Source organism: Lissotriton vulgaris, chromosome 5, assembly GCF_964263255.1.
Source record: "Lissotriton vulgaris chromosome 5, aLisVul1.2, whole genome shotgun sequence".
Taxonomy (NCBI): domain Eukaryota; kingdom Metazoa; phylum Chordata; class Amphibia; order Caudata; family Salamandridae; genus Lissotriton; species Lissotriton vulgaris.
In genome coordinates, this window is record NC_141693.1 from 2,026,097,714 (window position 1) to 2,026,112,502 (window position 14,789).

Sequence of the window (14,789 nt, forward strand, 5' to 3'; positions counted from 1 at the left end):
ACTTGGCAGACTAACAGGAGGAAAAGAAAGGATAGGAAGAGAATAGCCCTCCTGGACGATCTGCAAGACCCACTTGTCTGTTGTTATTGCGATCCAGTGGGGCAGATGATGATGAATTCTCCCACCCACTGGAGTAGTGTTGTCCTGCAGATCAGCCTAGGCGCGCTTGGAGGCTGCGGCTGCTGGGGGCAGTGTGGCGGACGACTTCTGGCCTCCATTCCGAGGACGGAATATACCACGTCCACGCACAGCTTGGGTAGCCTGTGCGGGGTGGTGGCTAGGATAGGGCTGACTCGGCTGGAAACCCCTTCCGTTGCCACGAAAGGGGTGAAAAAGAAGACTGCGACAAGGGGTGGAGGAGTGGAGGAGAGGCCCAAGGATCAGCCCGTAGCTCGAGAGTCCCTGAACCTGACCAGGACCGAGTCAGCCTTTTCCCCAAAAAGGCGGGTTCCATCAAAGGGCATGTCCATCAAATTGGCTGCGACATCCCTGAGAAGCCAGAAGTACGAAGCCAGGTATGGCGCCTCAAGGCCTCAGTCGTTGAAATAGACCTGTCCAGTGAATCGGTCGTATCCAAACCACACTGAATGGTAAATTTTGCTGCATCTCTCCCATCCTTGACAGGCTGGGGGAGCACAGCCTCCTCTGGGGCTTGTGGCAGCACTTGCGCAACCGTCTCCCAAAGAGAGTGGGAGAAACGATCCACTAAGCCTTCCACTTCAGCTCTCAGAACTCCCGAGGCTTCGCCGGGAGGAACGTTTACTTTTTAAAGCTCTTACCGACCTGGTCATCGCTCGCTGTGCCCCCAGCTGCGCTCTGGACTTCCGCGCACGGCAGCACAGCACCTCTTAGCAGCCTCCATCCTTTCCTTCCTGCACGCCACCCAGAGCGCCTCCCGCTGATCGTCTCCTCCTGAGACGGGCGAGTTTCCATCTTGGGCGGCTCTGGGTCAGCGTTGCAGCGTTTGGGCCACTCCCCCCTAGCCACTCCCTCTCATGTGTCCCTACATAATGGCGGGCCAGTCCCGGCTGCGCAGCGGACGAGCGCAGCGGGCGCGACGAAGGCGCGCCGAAGTTGCGCCTAAGTTAAGCCCGTCTGCGCCGGGCCGGGACCCGGGGCCCCTGACCCTGCCCTTCCTTTGGTGTACACCTCTGCCCAGCTACTGTCTCTGCTCCTCTTTCTCCTTCTGCAGTCCAACACTTATCTTCGCATGGCATTTATGGCCCCTACTTTCCCTGCTCTTCCCCTGCTTCCCCTATTTCCTCACCCTCCACCTCTTCCATGCCCTCTGCTACTGGTTTCATTCCCGGTCCCCCAGCCGCCTCTGCTATCCTTCTTAATACCCGCTCCGCCACCAAAAATCAAACTGCCCTTTTCAATCTCTTGGATACTGATTCCCCGGATTTTCTTTTCCTCACCGAAACCTGGTTTTCTTCTGATTCACTCCCTGACCTTCTCGCTATTCTCCCTAGTACCTACTATGCCCTTCGTGCTGACCGCCCTGACGGAAAAACTGGAGGGGGTGTGGCGATAATTCGCTCTTCCATGAAATTCCAGCTTCTTCCGCACCCCCGCATACCCAGTGTTGACTTCTTGGTGGCGCGCTCTCTTAATCTTCCGGTACCCCTTACGGTGGTCCTCGTGTACCGCCCACCTCAAAGCATGCAACCTTTTGTGTCCACCTTGCAGGATCTTCTGGCCACTTTGGCGGTAAATAATTCCTCGCTGCTCCTGCTCGGCGACTTCAACTTTTGGCCGGGTGATCCGAGGGAAGACTCCTCTTCCAAAGATTTCTCTGCCACACTTCAGTGTCTTAATTTCCTACCTCATGTTTTGGCCCCTACCCACACTCACGGTCATATCTTAGACCAAATTTGGTCCTTACGCTGTCAACTCTCGGCCACTTCCATCTTACCCTGTGTCTGGTCGGACCACTCCATGATCTCCTTTTCTATCCATCTAGGTCATGTTGAGAAAGCTCCCCTGCCTAAAAACATCTTGGCCCGAAGCTGGAATAAGACTGATCTTAACGACCTTTCCTCCTTATTGTCTTCATCCGCTCCTACCCTGACTGACCTGTCTTTGGAAAGTCAGGCGAACGCCATTAACACCTGGCTTTCATCTGCTTGCGACCAGGTCGCTCCACTCAAAAAGATTAAATCGGCTCGCCCCCATGACGCTCACAAGTGGTTTTCTAGTGACCTTAAATCCCTGAAATTAGAGCTCAGGCGCTCGGAGCGTCATTGGCGTCGCAATTACTGCCCTACCCTCCGTCTCAAATATAAAGCCCTTCTTAACAACTATAAAAAAGCCATTCTAGCGGCCAAATCTAAATATTTTACTGAGCGAGTGGCCCTATCGGCCAACAAGTCCCGTGAGATCTTCTCACTAGTTCACAGTCTTGCTACCTCCCATCGTGCCTGTCTTTCCCCTGCTCCTTCTCAATCCCTCTGTCACTCTTTGAACGATTATTTCATCAATAAAATTATCACCATTAAGGCCAATATTCCCACTGTGTCCCAACCTGCTCTGTCTGACCATTCTTATCTATCTTCCTCTGTTCTCGATCATTTTGAACCTATTTCTTCTGAGCTCTTCCTTGACCTGCTCGTTAAGGTCAAGTCCGGTTCTCCTGCAGACTGTGCCCCCGCACGGATCCTTAGAACTCTTTACACTAGTTGCCCGGCCCCCCCCCCTCACTTTTCTTAACACTTCTTTGGTCTCGGGCTGTGTTCCCCCCTCCTTTATATCTGCTATTGTTTTTCCTATTTTGAAAAAGTCTGGCCTTGATCCCTCCCTTCCATCTAACTTCAGGCCGATTTCCCTTCTCCCCTACCTAGGGAAGATTCTTGAAAGCTATGTGACATCCTGCCTTTCCGCCTACATTGAGGAGAATCATCTTCTGGCCTCCCACCAGGCGGGTTTTCGTCCTGGCCACTCCACTGAGGGAGTGGTCCTCGCGGTCCTGGATGAACTTAAGGGCAAGGCCGATAGCAACCTCCCCCAGGCCTTGGTCCTTTTGGACTTGTCCGCTGCGTTTGACACGGTCGATCATGCCATCCTTCTCGACCGTGTCAGCGCAGCGGGCATCCAAGGCACTGCCTTCTCCTGGATCGCGTCCTTCCTCCAAGGCAGATCAGAGGCAGTTCACCTTTCTGATTTTTCTGCTCCCCCACTCCCGGTCACCTGTGGGGTCCCTCAAGGTTCTTCCCTTTCCGCTCTTCTCTTCAATCTTTACATCCGCCCCCTCATCTCCTCTCTTCTCGAGCTGGGGGTCTCTGTGTATAATTACGCAGACGACCTCCAGCTCGTCTTCGATCTCTCTTCCCCAGCTGACTCTCTCCCTAAGTTCTGTTCTACCCTTGTTTTTATCTCTCAGTGGATGAGCTTCAACCATTTGAAGCTCAATCCCGATAAAACGGAGCTCGTCCTTACTGGCGGCTCGTCTAATCCCTGGTCCTCTGCTCACTGGCCCCTTTCTTTTGGTCCTCCCCCCTCTCCTGTCTCCTCAGTCCGGACTTTGGGCATCAAGATCAGCAATGATCTTTCCATCCACGCCCAAATCAGTTCCGTTGTGTCTTCTTGTTTTTCCTCCCTCCGCCTTATTCGCAAGATCTCCCGGTTCTTTTCTGTTGATGCCCTTAAAACCATTATCACGGCCCTCATTACATCCCGCCTGGATTATGGCAACGGCCTGTACGTAGGCATCCCCGCCTACGAAACTCGCCGTCTCCAGGCCATCCAAAACCAGGCGGCCCGCCTTATCCTTCGTCTTCCCAAATCCTCCCACATCACCCCGGCCCTCAAATCCCTCCATTGGCTCCCGGTTCTCTTCAGGTCCCGGTTTAAACTAGCCTGTCTGGCTTTCCGGGCGCACGCTCGTTCCGCCCCGCTCTTCTCTAATCTCCTCCCACGCTCCCAGTCGATCTCTCCGCTCTTCTTCTCTTTCTCTCCTTCATGTCCCCCGCTTCCGCAAATCCCGAACCGGGGGCACCCGATTTTCTGTATTGGCCCCCCCAGATTTGGAACAATCTCCCTCTCTCCATCCGCTCTATCCCCATTTTTTCTCACTTTCGTAAAGCCCTTAAAACTTTTCTTTTTCTTGAGGCATTTCCCGGCTAACCTCTCATGGGACCCTCTGTAGATACTGTTGTGCTCCTCAGCGCCAGGAAGCCGCTTGGCCGCAGTGCGCTTTAGAAATTTCTTTTTCATTTCATTTCATTAAGCATGCAGTATTCACCGACCGCAATACCAGACTGGAGGAAAACATCTTCCTAAATGAGTCCAGTCTCTTGGATTCCCGATCCAGAGGGGCGAAAGGGAATGCGCCCTGAGAAGTAGAGGCCTGCACCACCAAACTTTCTGGGGTGGGGTGTTGGCTGAGGAACTTTGGGTCACCGGATGCTGGGCGATGGCGACGTCCAATCGTCCTGTTCAAAGGAGCCCCTGTGCTAGGTTTGGACCAAGTTCCTAGAAGGCCATCAGTAAGTGGCTCATTAAAGGGGAAAAGGGGTTCAGAGGTGGCAGCCCCAGGCTGAAGCACTTCGGTCAGGGGATTAGTCCTAACCTTCACTGAGGGCCGTTCCAGTCCAAGGACCTCAGCTGCCCTCTTAACCGCCATAGGATAGGACCCCCTCCTCCTTAGCCACCCTAGGTGAAGAGAGCATACCAGAGTCTGGGGAAGTATCCAGACCACTGGCTTCCCCAAATTCCCCATACCAGTCCATTGCCTCCTCAGAGACAGCCTGGTTCTCTAAAGTCTCCATAATCCTCCCATTCCTCTCCTGAGCCTAGCACGTCCACAAAGTACTCATGCGACAACATAGAACCCCGAGTTCTGTCGACGTTGGAATCGGCGTCGAATGACGCTATTCCGGCTCCATGTTGTCAGGGATGAGAATGGGGCTTGCGCCACTGACAGCTGCTGGCACCGACTTCGGGTTGGACGCCGGGGAAGGTCGCGTTGGTACGACCGGCGTCAAACCGGATCAGAGATCGGACTGCTGAGGCCACTCCGACGCCATGGTCGAGCTGACAACATCGAACCCCATGGGGCACCATCGACCCCGCGGGGCAGAGGGCTCACCAACGGGGCCGTTCTGCTCAAATACGCGGCGCATGGCCTTGTAAAAATCCTTCATTTGAGGGGGAGTTGCTCCAGCTTCTGGAAATGGAGGGAGGCGCAAAGTCAACTCTGGCTCTGCAGAATCGTGCTTAGAGCATCGGTGCTCCTTACCTCTTTTGATGACGAACGCCAGTTGAGGTGAAGTCGAAGTCCGCTTGGACTTCAACTTGTGCCTCTTCCTCGAGTGTCCAGATGACCTCATATGGGAGGAAGAGGACTAAGGGCTACGAGAGCGATACCGCGACCTCCTCTGTAAACAGGATCGTGACCTCCTCGGAGTCTCGCTCAACGGTGTCGACTGCGGGGCCGCAAGCAACTTCAATGCCCGCTTCCTCAAGGTCTTCAGAGCCATTGTCCGGTAGTCTGAACACGACTTCGAATCGTGGTTCGTTCAAGACACCAGACATACGCGGTGGGGATCGGTAGCCGACATCGTGCAGGAACAAGTCCTGCACGGCTTCCTAACTGCCGAGCCCTCGAGAAAGTCTGGAGAAGGGAACCGACACCGGACAACAGGACCTCCTTCAAACTTGCCACCCGGAAACACCACCAGCTGATCCGCGCCGCCAAGAAAACAGCATTCAAGGACCGGTTGGACAACAACGCACACAACTGCAAGGAACTGTTCAACATCGTCAAAGAGCTTTCCAACCCCAGCGCAGGAAACAACGACATCACCCCATCGCAAGACCTCTGCAACTCCCTGGCTTCATACTTCCACAACAAGATCGCGGACATACACAACAGCTTCAACAACCAACCAACGCACACCATGACCGAACAACCACCCCCCACCACCACCCTCCACGCCTGGACCCCGATCAGCACCGAAGACACCATCCGCACGATGAACTCCATCCACTCCGGATCACCGACCGACCCCTGCCCTCACCACGTCTTCAACAAAGCCGACGCTGTCATCGCACCCCACCTGCGAGACATCATCAACACATCCCTCGACACCACCATCTTCCCCGAGAGCTGGAAACACGCCGAACTCAGCGCCCTACTCAAGAAACCAACAGCGGACCCCACCGACCTCAAGAATTACCGCCCCATCTCGCTCCTCCCGTTTCCAGCCAAAGTCATCGAGAAGACCGTCAACAAGCAGATGGCCGCTTTCCTCGAGACGAACGGATCCCTCGACCCCTCACAGTCCGGCTTCCGAGCCAACCACAGCACCGAGACCGCCCTCATCGCCGCCACCGACGACATCCGAGCCCTGATGGACAATGGAGAAACAGCGGCCCTCATCCTCCTAGACCTCTCCGCGGCATTCGACACGGTCTGCCACCGCACCCTAGTACGGCGCCTCAGCAACGTCGGAATCCAGGACAAGGCGCTGGAGTGGATCACCTCCTTCCTCGACGGGAGAACACAGAGAGTCCGCCTACCACCGTACAAGTCAGAGGCCACCGAAGTCATCTGCGGCGTCCCCCAAGGATCATCTCTGAGCCCCACCCTCTTCAACGTCTACATGAGCCCCCTCGCGGCCATCGTACGCAAACACAACCTCAGCATAATCTCCTACGCCGACGACACCCAGCTGATCCTCTCCCTGACCAACGACCCCGCCGCCGCCAGAGCCAACCTGCACGAAGGGATGAAAGAGGTAGCCGAGTGGATGACGACCAGCCGCCTGAAACTGAACTCGGACAAGACGGAGGTCCTCATCCTGGGCTCCTCTCCCTCCGCCTGGGACGACTCCTGGTGGCCTCCCGCCCTGGGCACCGCACCCAAACCGACAGACCATGCACGCAACCTGGGCTTCATCCTGGACTCCTCCCTCTCCATGACCAGGCAAGTCAACAACGTCTCCTCGGCATGCTTCAACATCCTACGCATGCTACGGAAGATCTTCTGGTGGATCCCCACCGAGACCAGGAAGACCGTCACCCAGGCCCTCGTCACCAGCCGACTGGACTACGGCAACGCCCTCTACGCCGGGACCACCGCCAAGCTCCAGAAGAGACTCCAGCGGATCCAGAACGCCTCAGCCAGACTCATCCTCAACATCCCACGAACCAGCCACATCTCCGGACATCTGCGAGACCTTCACTGGCTCCCCGTCAACAAAAGAATCACCTTCCGCCTCCTCACCCACGCACACAAAGCCCTACACGACCAAGGCCCGAGCTACCTCAACAGCCGAGTCAACTTCTACGCTCCCAAACGCCACCTCCGATCAGCCAACCACGCCCTCGCCGCCGTCCCCCGCATCCGAAGAGCGACTACAGGAGGAAGGTCCTTCTCCCACCTGGCCGCCAAGACCTGGAACTCCCTCCCGACCGACCTGCGCCTGACCCAAGACCACCTCTCCTTCAGGAAGAAGCTGAAGACCTGGCTGTTCGAGCAGTAGCGGCTTCCCCCCCCCCCCAGCGCCTTGAGACCCCACGGGTATGTAGCGCGCTTTATAAGTGTCACTGATTGATTGATTGATTACCTGACATCCCTTGCCAAAGAATTTCAACAAAAGTCGAGAAAAAAGCCTGCCAAAAAGCGGAAGAGGGGTAGCTCTTCCCGGATTGGCGCTTAACTGGCACGGAAAGAAAGGAACTGATGTCTGCGTGCCTCGGTGGTGCCTATGTTAGCACCACAATGTCGCTACCAACGTCATCGATGACACGCAGAGACGAATGGAGCCACACGATGTTGCGCACAAGGGGTATTGCTCAGCAAAAGTTTCTGGATCTAGCCTGACGCCTGGGAAATGCAAAGGTAAGGAATCTGCAGCTAGAAGTCTCTATCAGATCCAGGCTTCCTAAGCATGTAATGCCCTCAGGCAGCCTTGCGAAGAAAGGAGCCGGCTGAGCCCGAGTGATGACTGAGGCGGACTGACAGAAACAGAAGCACCGCCTCGGAGGAGGCAACAATTCAATGTTTATTGTAGGAGGGGTCCGTGTCCCCTTGCTTCACCGCTCCCCTTTTTAGGTCTCGGCCTAGCGTACACTGTGCAGCAGTGTCGCGCAGCCGAGAATTAATGTTTCTTAGTACGGGAGGCTTGAATCCGCCCCTCTTCTCCATTGGCTGGCTTCCTAAACGGAGGCCAGCCATTGGAGGAGAGGGGCGTCACTCCGTTCAAGCCCGTCCTTTTTCGGATTCGGGGGCGTGTTTTTTGCAGTTCTCTCGCCGTGACGTCATCCATCACTCAACTGCAAAAACCATGCCCCCGAATGCGAAAATGGTGCCGCTTTTGTGACGCCATTTCTGCCCGACCGCCGCTGGAAGAAGTCGAGAAGCTGCAGAGTCCTCCGGTGAGTGGTTGCTGTCCTGCCCCTTCGTTGCTTGTGCTTCATCCCCTGCCCCAGTTGCTCGTGCTTGCTGTCCTGCCCTCACCTTGTTACTCGTGCTTGCTGTCCTGCCCCCCCTCGTTGCTTGTGCTTGTTTTTGTTCCTTTTTACAGGTCTACCCCGGCCCGTGGCGTTTACGTGCAGCGTCGTGCAAGGAGTGCTTTGCCCGGTATGTATGCAGCTGTTTGCGGGTCTCAGGTAAGCCATCTTGTCTATGTTTCTTGTCTAATGCTTTTTTTTGTTCCTTTTACAGGTCTACCCCGGCCCGTAGCGGTTCCGTGCAGCGTTGTGCATGCAGTGCAGTCTCAGGTAAGCCCTCTTTATTTTCTCTCTTATGTAATGCGTTTTTTTTATTATAACTTTACACCATTTCGTCTCTTAACATTTTTTTTAAAGTTAACCACTGTTTTTGCCTGTGCCGAATATACTGTTAACTGTTTTAAAAATTTTTTTTTAGTTTTGTTGAATCTGCGACAATGCTATCTTTGCGGACTTGGCGAAGCTATTGTACTGTCGGTCGGGTTGCGGCAAGTTCCGGGTAAGTGTATTCAATGTAATTTATTTCCTATCTTCTACTTACAATATAGTATTTTATTTACGTTATACTTTTCTATCCTTTTATGTATTTGTCCTGCCTTTCTTGCTCATTTAATGCATTTTTTTTTTACAAGTCTACCCTGGGTTGTGTTGTCTTCGTGCACTAGCCTGCACAAATTGCTTTGTTTGGTATGTATGCTGTACTTTATGGCCACAGGTAAGCCCGCTTTTCTTTTTTTATGTTATACATTTTATGGCTTTTATAACTTTACCCCATTTCGTCTCATGATTCTGTTGGATAGGGCTGCGGCAACTTTATGGTAAGTACATTTAATGTTTCTGGTTTACATCTATTCTTCTGGAAAAGTATGTTTTGGTTTACATAATACATTTGTCTGTTTTTTGAGGCAAGTGTACATTTTTTTAACGAATTTATTCCCTATTTTAGGCGCTTGTTTTTATGTTGTATGTATTATTTCCTATGCTACTTATAGCAGTTTATTTAATGTGCGTTTAATTGGTATTGTGATGTGTTTGTATTATAGTTCATTATGTTTTTATCAGGAAATGTGTTCGTGTTTTAGGACTTCATATTGTGCTTGATTTTCTTTTTCATGATTTCATCATTTGTAGTTAAGTTTAAATATATAATGTATTGTTCATGCTATTTGTTATTGGCGCTTTTTTTTTCTCGAATGTGCTGTTAATCCGTTTTTGGGGTAAAGTTCCGCATTTGGATACATCAGGGTGGGGCACGTTTTTCATTCAATCGGCGGCAAGCGACATCTTTAGGAGAGTCCTCGAAATAACTGTATGTGACGCTGCAACATTAAGGTAAGTGCAAGTTTATAATAATGTTTACAAATTTGTAACTAGTACATGTATCTTTTTGCCAAGTTTTGTTTTGTTGTACTTTATAGGTAACTGCACGAGCGTCGTTACATGTAACTTCAAGGTAAGTGTAATTTTTGCCTAACGTATTTGTTATCCTCTGATGTATTTCTCAGTTTTAGGGCAAGTATATTTAATGTGTTACGTTTACATCTATTTTTGATAATATTATGTTTTTGTTTACATAAGACATTTGGCTGCTTTTAGAGGTAAGTCTTAATTTTTCCTCACGTATTTGTAAAGTGCCCCCTCGTTGCTTGCTGTGCCTCTGTGCCCTGCTTGTGATCCGATTTTTTTGCCTCTGTGCCCTGCTTGTGATCCAGTTTTTGTGCCTCTGTGCCCCCCTGCCCCTTAGTTGCTTGTTGTGCCTCTGTGTCCTGCTTGTGATCCGGTTTTTGTGCCTCTGTGCCCTGCTTGTGATCCGGTTTTTGTGCCTGTATGCCCGGTTCTTGTGCCTCTGTCCCCCCCTGCCCCCTCGTTGGTTGTGCTTGCTGTCATGCCCCCCCTTCGTTGGTTATGCTGGCTGTCCTGCCCCACCCCTCGTTGGTTGTGCTTGCTGTCATGCCCCCCCTTCTTTGGTTGTGCTGGCTGTCCTGCCCCACCCCTCGTTGGTTGTGCTTGCTGTCCTGCCCCCCAATCGTTGGTTGTGCTTGCTCTCCTGCCCCCCCACCCTCGTTGGTTGTGATTGCTGTCCTGCCCCCCCCTCATTGGTTTTGCTTGCTGTCCTGCCACCCCCCCCTCGTTGGTTGTGCTTGCTGTCTCCCCCCCCTCCCCCCTCGTTGGTTGTGCTTGCTGTCCTGCCCCCCCTCGTTGGTTGCGCCTGCTGTCTCCCCCCCCTCGTTGGTTGTGCTTGCTGTCCTGCCCCCCCCCCCCCTTGTTGGTTGTGCCCCCCCCACCCCCCTCGTTGGTTGTGCTTGCTTGTGATCCGGTTTTTGTGCCTCTGTGCCATGCTTGTGCCTCTGTGCCCTGCTTGTGATCCGGTTTTTGTGCCTCTGTGCCCTGCTTATGATCCGGTTTGTGTGCCTCTGTGCCATGCTTGTGCCTATGTGCCCTGTTTGTGATCCGTTTTTTTGTGCCTCTGTTCCCTAGGGCGTTACTGGGCAGAGAGGTGTGTGTGTGTGGCTCTCTGTGTGTGTGGCTCTGTGCGTTTGGCTCCGTGTGTGTGTGTGTGGGGGTGTGGCTCTGTGTGTGTGGCTCTGTATGTGTGTGTGGGGGTGGCTTTGTGTGGGTGGCTCTGTGTGGGTGCAAATGCAATAGGTCTTGCATTTGCGAGCGATTAAGCTATTGGCATTGTAAATGACAATGCCATTTATTTATGTTTTAAATATAAAAACATAAATAAAAATAATGTCATGAGCAATGCCAATAGCTCTAACTTTAACAATGCTGAGACCATTGCATTGTAAATGCTTGTTATACCTTGGCCTTCTTCCTTATAGCACCAGCACCCACTTTTTAAAGAGCTTCACCCTTGTAGAACAATTGATACATAATACGAAACCAATTCAGCAAGTCATGAATTTCCGATTTTAAAATATTGGTAGTGACATTTTTGACCAAACTCTGGGTGTTGACTTACATTTTTAACTATTTTAAGTAATCATACAATAAATCATTCATTCTTAACATTTGTTCATCAGATTTTGACCATTAAACACTAAATCCTGAAAAGCTCTAACATTTCTTGCTTTTCCTCTTGCAATACTACCCAATGCCAGAATACTGCCCAATGCCAGAGTACTGCCCCATGCTAGAGTACTGCCCAATGTTGGAGTACTGCCAGAATACCGGAGTACTGCCCAATTCCGGAATACTGCCCAATGCCAGAGTACTGCCCAATGCTGGAATACTGCCCAGTGCTAGAGTACTGCCCCATGCTAGAGTACTGCCCCATGCTAGAGTACTGCCCCATGCTAGAGTACTGCCCCATGCTAGAGTACTGCCCAATGCCGTAATACTGCCCAATGCCAGAGTACTTCCCCATGTACTGCCCAATACCAGCATCAGGACTAAAGTCTTCAAAGTATGATATTTGACAGTAAACATCGACCACAGCTTTGTTTTTTAGAACCGTTTAATGATATCGCCTTTAGTACTTCTGCACTCTCGTCTGTGGTTTCATCCTTGTACTGAAAGTAGAGGCTGGTGAACCAACTACAGCAAGTTAAACCCAGTCAGTGACCACAGAACATTTTTTGGTACAACCTGCGATCATGCAGGTAATGGTTTGTTCAGACTGTGATCCTCGTGACAAAGCCCCCCAGATACCAGAAGACAAATGTTAGCAAAGCAACAAACCCCCAATGGGAAGGAACAACAAGCTCTGCTAATTCTATTTACTGCTGACTGCTGCTGCACCTCTGAGAGGAGGGGCAGAGGCTGCCCAAAGGTTTACTCTGAGTTAGCTCAGCAGAGAGGTTGCTGATCCAGGAACCGTCCTCTCATAGGCCGTTGGATGCGTCCTGAGTGAGTGGATCTGCTCCGCACAGGAAGGAGCAGCGAATCCTTCTGCCACAGGCCAAGACCTCACAGGCAGAAGGGCTTGGAAGGCGGGCACCCTGCAATCAATCACTGCACAGGCCAAGACCTCACAGGCAGAAGGGCTTGGAAGGAGGGCACCCTGCAATCAATCACTGCACAGGCCAAGACCTCACAGGCAGAAGGGCTTGGAAGGCGGGCACCCTGCAATCTATCGCTGTACAGGCCAAGACCCTGGGCCTGGACAGCAATCTTCTCAAATGCCAATGCGAAAAATCACAAAGTTCCACATAATAACCGTTTCCAAACATTCTGGCATCAGTTGCCAGTCACAGTACAGTAAAGCCTAAACATAGGTCCAAGTGCTCACAGAGGCGAAAGGTTCTGAATTATTTTCTTTGGTGGTGGACAGACACCAGATTCCAGCCCCGGTGCAGACCCCTGAGAGCTACTGTAGCTTGAGTGCTCCCTACAGGGAGAGGGACAGATCAAGCACCATGAAGTGCGGTCACTTCGGACTGCTCGAAGTGGACAGGTGGTGAGAAAGGGACAGGGCATGGTTAATAGGGGTCTTGAAGAATAGGGGAGCGGTGCTGGTCTGAATGGGCAGAGAGGTTGGAGTGTGCATGAAAGGCTCTTCAAAGACGGAAAGTGTGGGAGTTGTGAAGGATGGCTCTACGTGTCGGCATCTCTTCTTCGTCGTGTAAGCCTGGAGGGGTTGCAAACTACTTCTCACAGAACCACCTCGGAGAGAACCTCATCCTCTTCAGCCAGAGGGCACCTTGTTCTCCTGTATCGCCTTCTCCATCCTGCAGTACCAAGGTCCAATCTTGCTGTTGTTTATGAGATCATGAAAGGTCTCCAGGCCCTCTGTCACTCGGAGGACGCCATACACCGCCTGCACCACAAGAAAAAAAGGAGTAGAAAACACTGAATGTCATGGATAGAAACAGAAGTACAATATCACAGCCTTGAATGAGAGGAACAGACCCAATGACTCCAGCACAGATGGTGGTGTAATGAGAGGCACACACTGCCTTCAGCATCCGGAGGGAGAGAAGACCACCTCACTGGGAGAAGGAAACTAGTACACACACACACACACACACACACACGTACACGTACACACACACACACACGTACACGTACACACACACACACACGTACACACACACACAAACACACACACAAACACACACGTACACACGTACACGTACACACACACACAAACACACACACACAAACACACACACACACACACACACACACAAACACACACACACACACACACACACACACACACAAACACACACACACAAACACACACACACACACACACACACACACACACACACACAAACACACACACACACAAACACACACACACACAAACACACACACACAAACACACACACACACACACACACACACACACACACACACACACACACACACACACACACACACACACACACACACAGAAACAGAAACAGAAACAGAAACAGAAACAGAAGATCGCTCTTGGGCATGAATCGCAAAGCTTTCACATCTGAATGAAAAGACCACCTTACTTCTCCAGGCCTCTCTCTCTCGCTCTCTCTCTCTCTCTCTCTCTCTGTCTGTCAGGAGGCAGCTTCCAGGCATAAATCACAAAGTGTCTACACCAAAAGGAAGAACATACCCAAGACTTGATCTAGACATCAAGGAAGAAGGCAGCACACCCACAACTCTAGGATGACTGCTGTGGGTGACCAGACTGCTCAAAATAAATATGAATACAAATCAGTTCTGACAAAAAAAAAACAGTTAAAGTGAAAATGTGCAATGAGCAGATGGCCATCTGACAAATTAAGAGCCTAGTTTAATACTGAGCACCAGGCACATGGCTGAATGCTACCTGCATCTCCATTTCATGACACCAAGAACAGTGGAGGTGAGCGAAAATCTACTTTCATTAGGCTCTGAAGAAATACCTGCCTAGTTAAGGGGCCTTAGAAATAAAACAACAACCCAGGCCCTGGCACTGCCAATCAGCACAGTGAACATGGACGAGCACAATCGGGTCCCATGGGACTACAAAAAAGATAAGAACAAGATATGGCCCCTCAGCCCCTGCCACAGGATGTCTAGACGCCAAGAGATTGCAGCAGTGTAGTTGTGGCAGCTGCAGCCCTGGCTCTGGAAAGGGGGCTACAAATAAACAAAACAAGCTTTGGCAATGCCAATAGGTTGGCCTTTGCAAGAGTGCAATAGTTTTTATTTCCCTTTTTTTGCATGGGTGTTACATAAAATATATAAAAAATAAAGGAGCAGCCTTCAAGTACTGAAGTGCACGTGCAATCTGTGAAAATGCAGTCACTCAAGATACACAATCGAAGTGGACTGACACACTGCCTTGTGCATAGGGCTGTTGTGAGCGAGAGCAAAATGTAGAAGTCTCATGAACAGACCAATGGATGAAGATGGCT

At 51.4% G+C, this 14,789-nt stretch overlaps 1 protein-coding gene across 1 annotated transcript in view; it reads right to left on the minus strand.

Moving 5' to 3' along the window:
- Positions 1 to 11,899: 11,899 nt before the first annotated feature.
- The window catches only part of PTGES2 (prostaglandin E synthase 2), a 74,683-nt gene continuing 71,793 nt past the window's right edge, over positions 11,900 to 14,789 (minus strand). Inside the window, exon 7 of the mRNA XM_086924898.1 lies at positions 11,900 to 13,219. Within this exon, the coding sequence (XP_086781024.1) occupies positions 13,088 to 13,219 (132 nt within the window). The 3' untranslated portion in view covers positions 11,900 to 13,087. The remainder of the gene's footprint in view (positions 13,220 to 14,789) is intronic.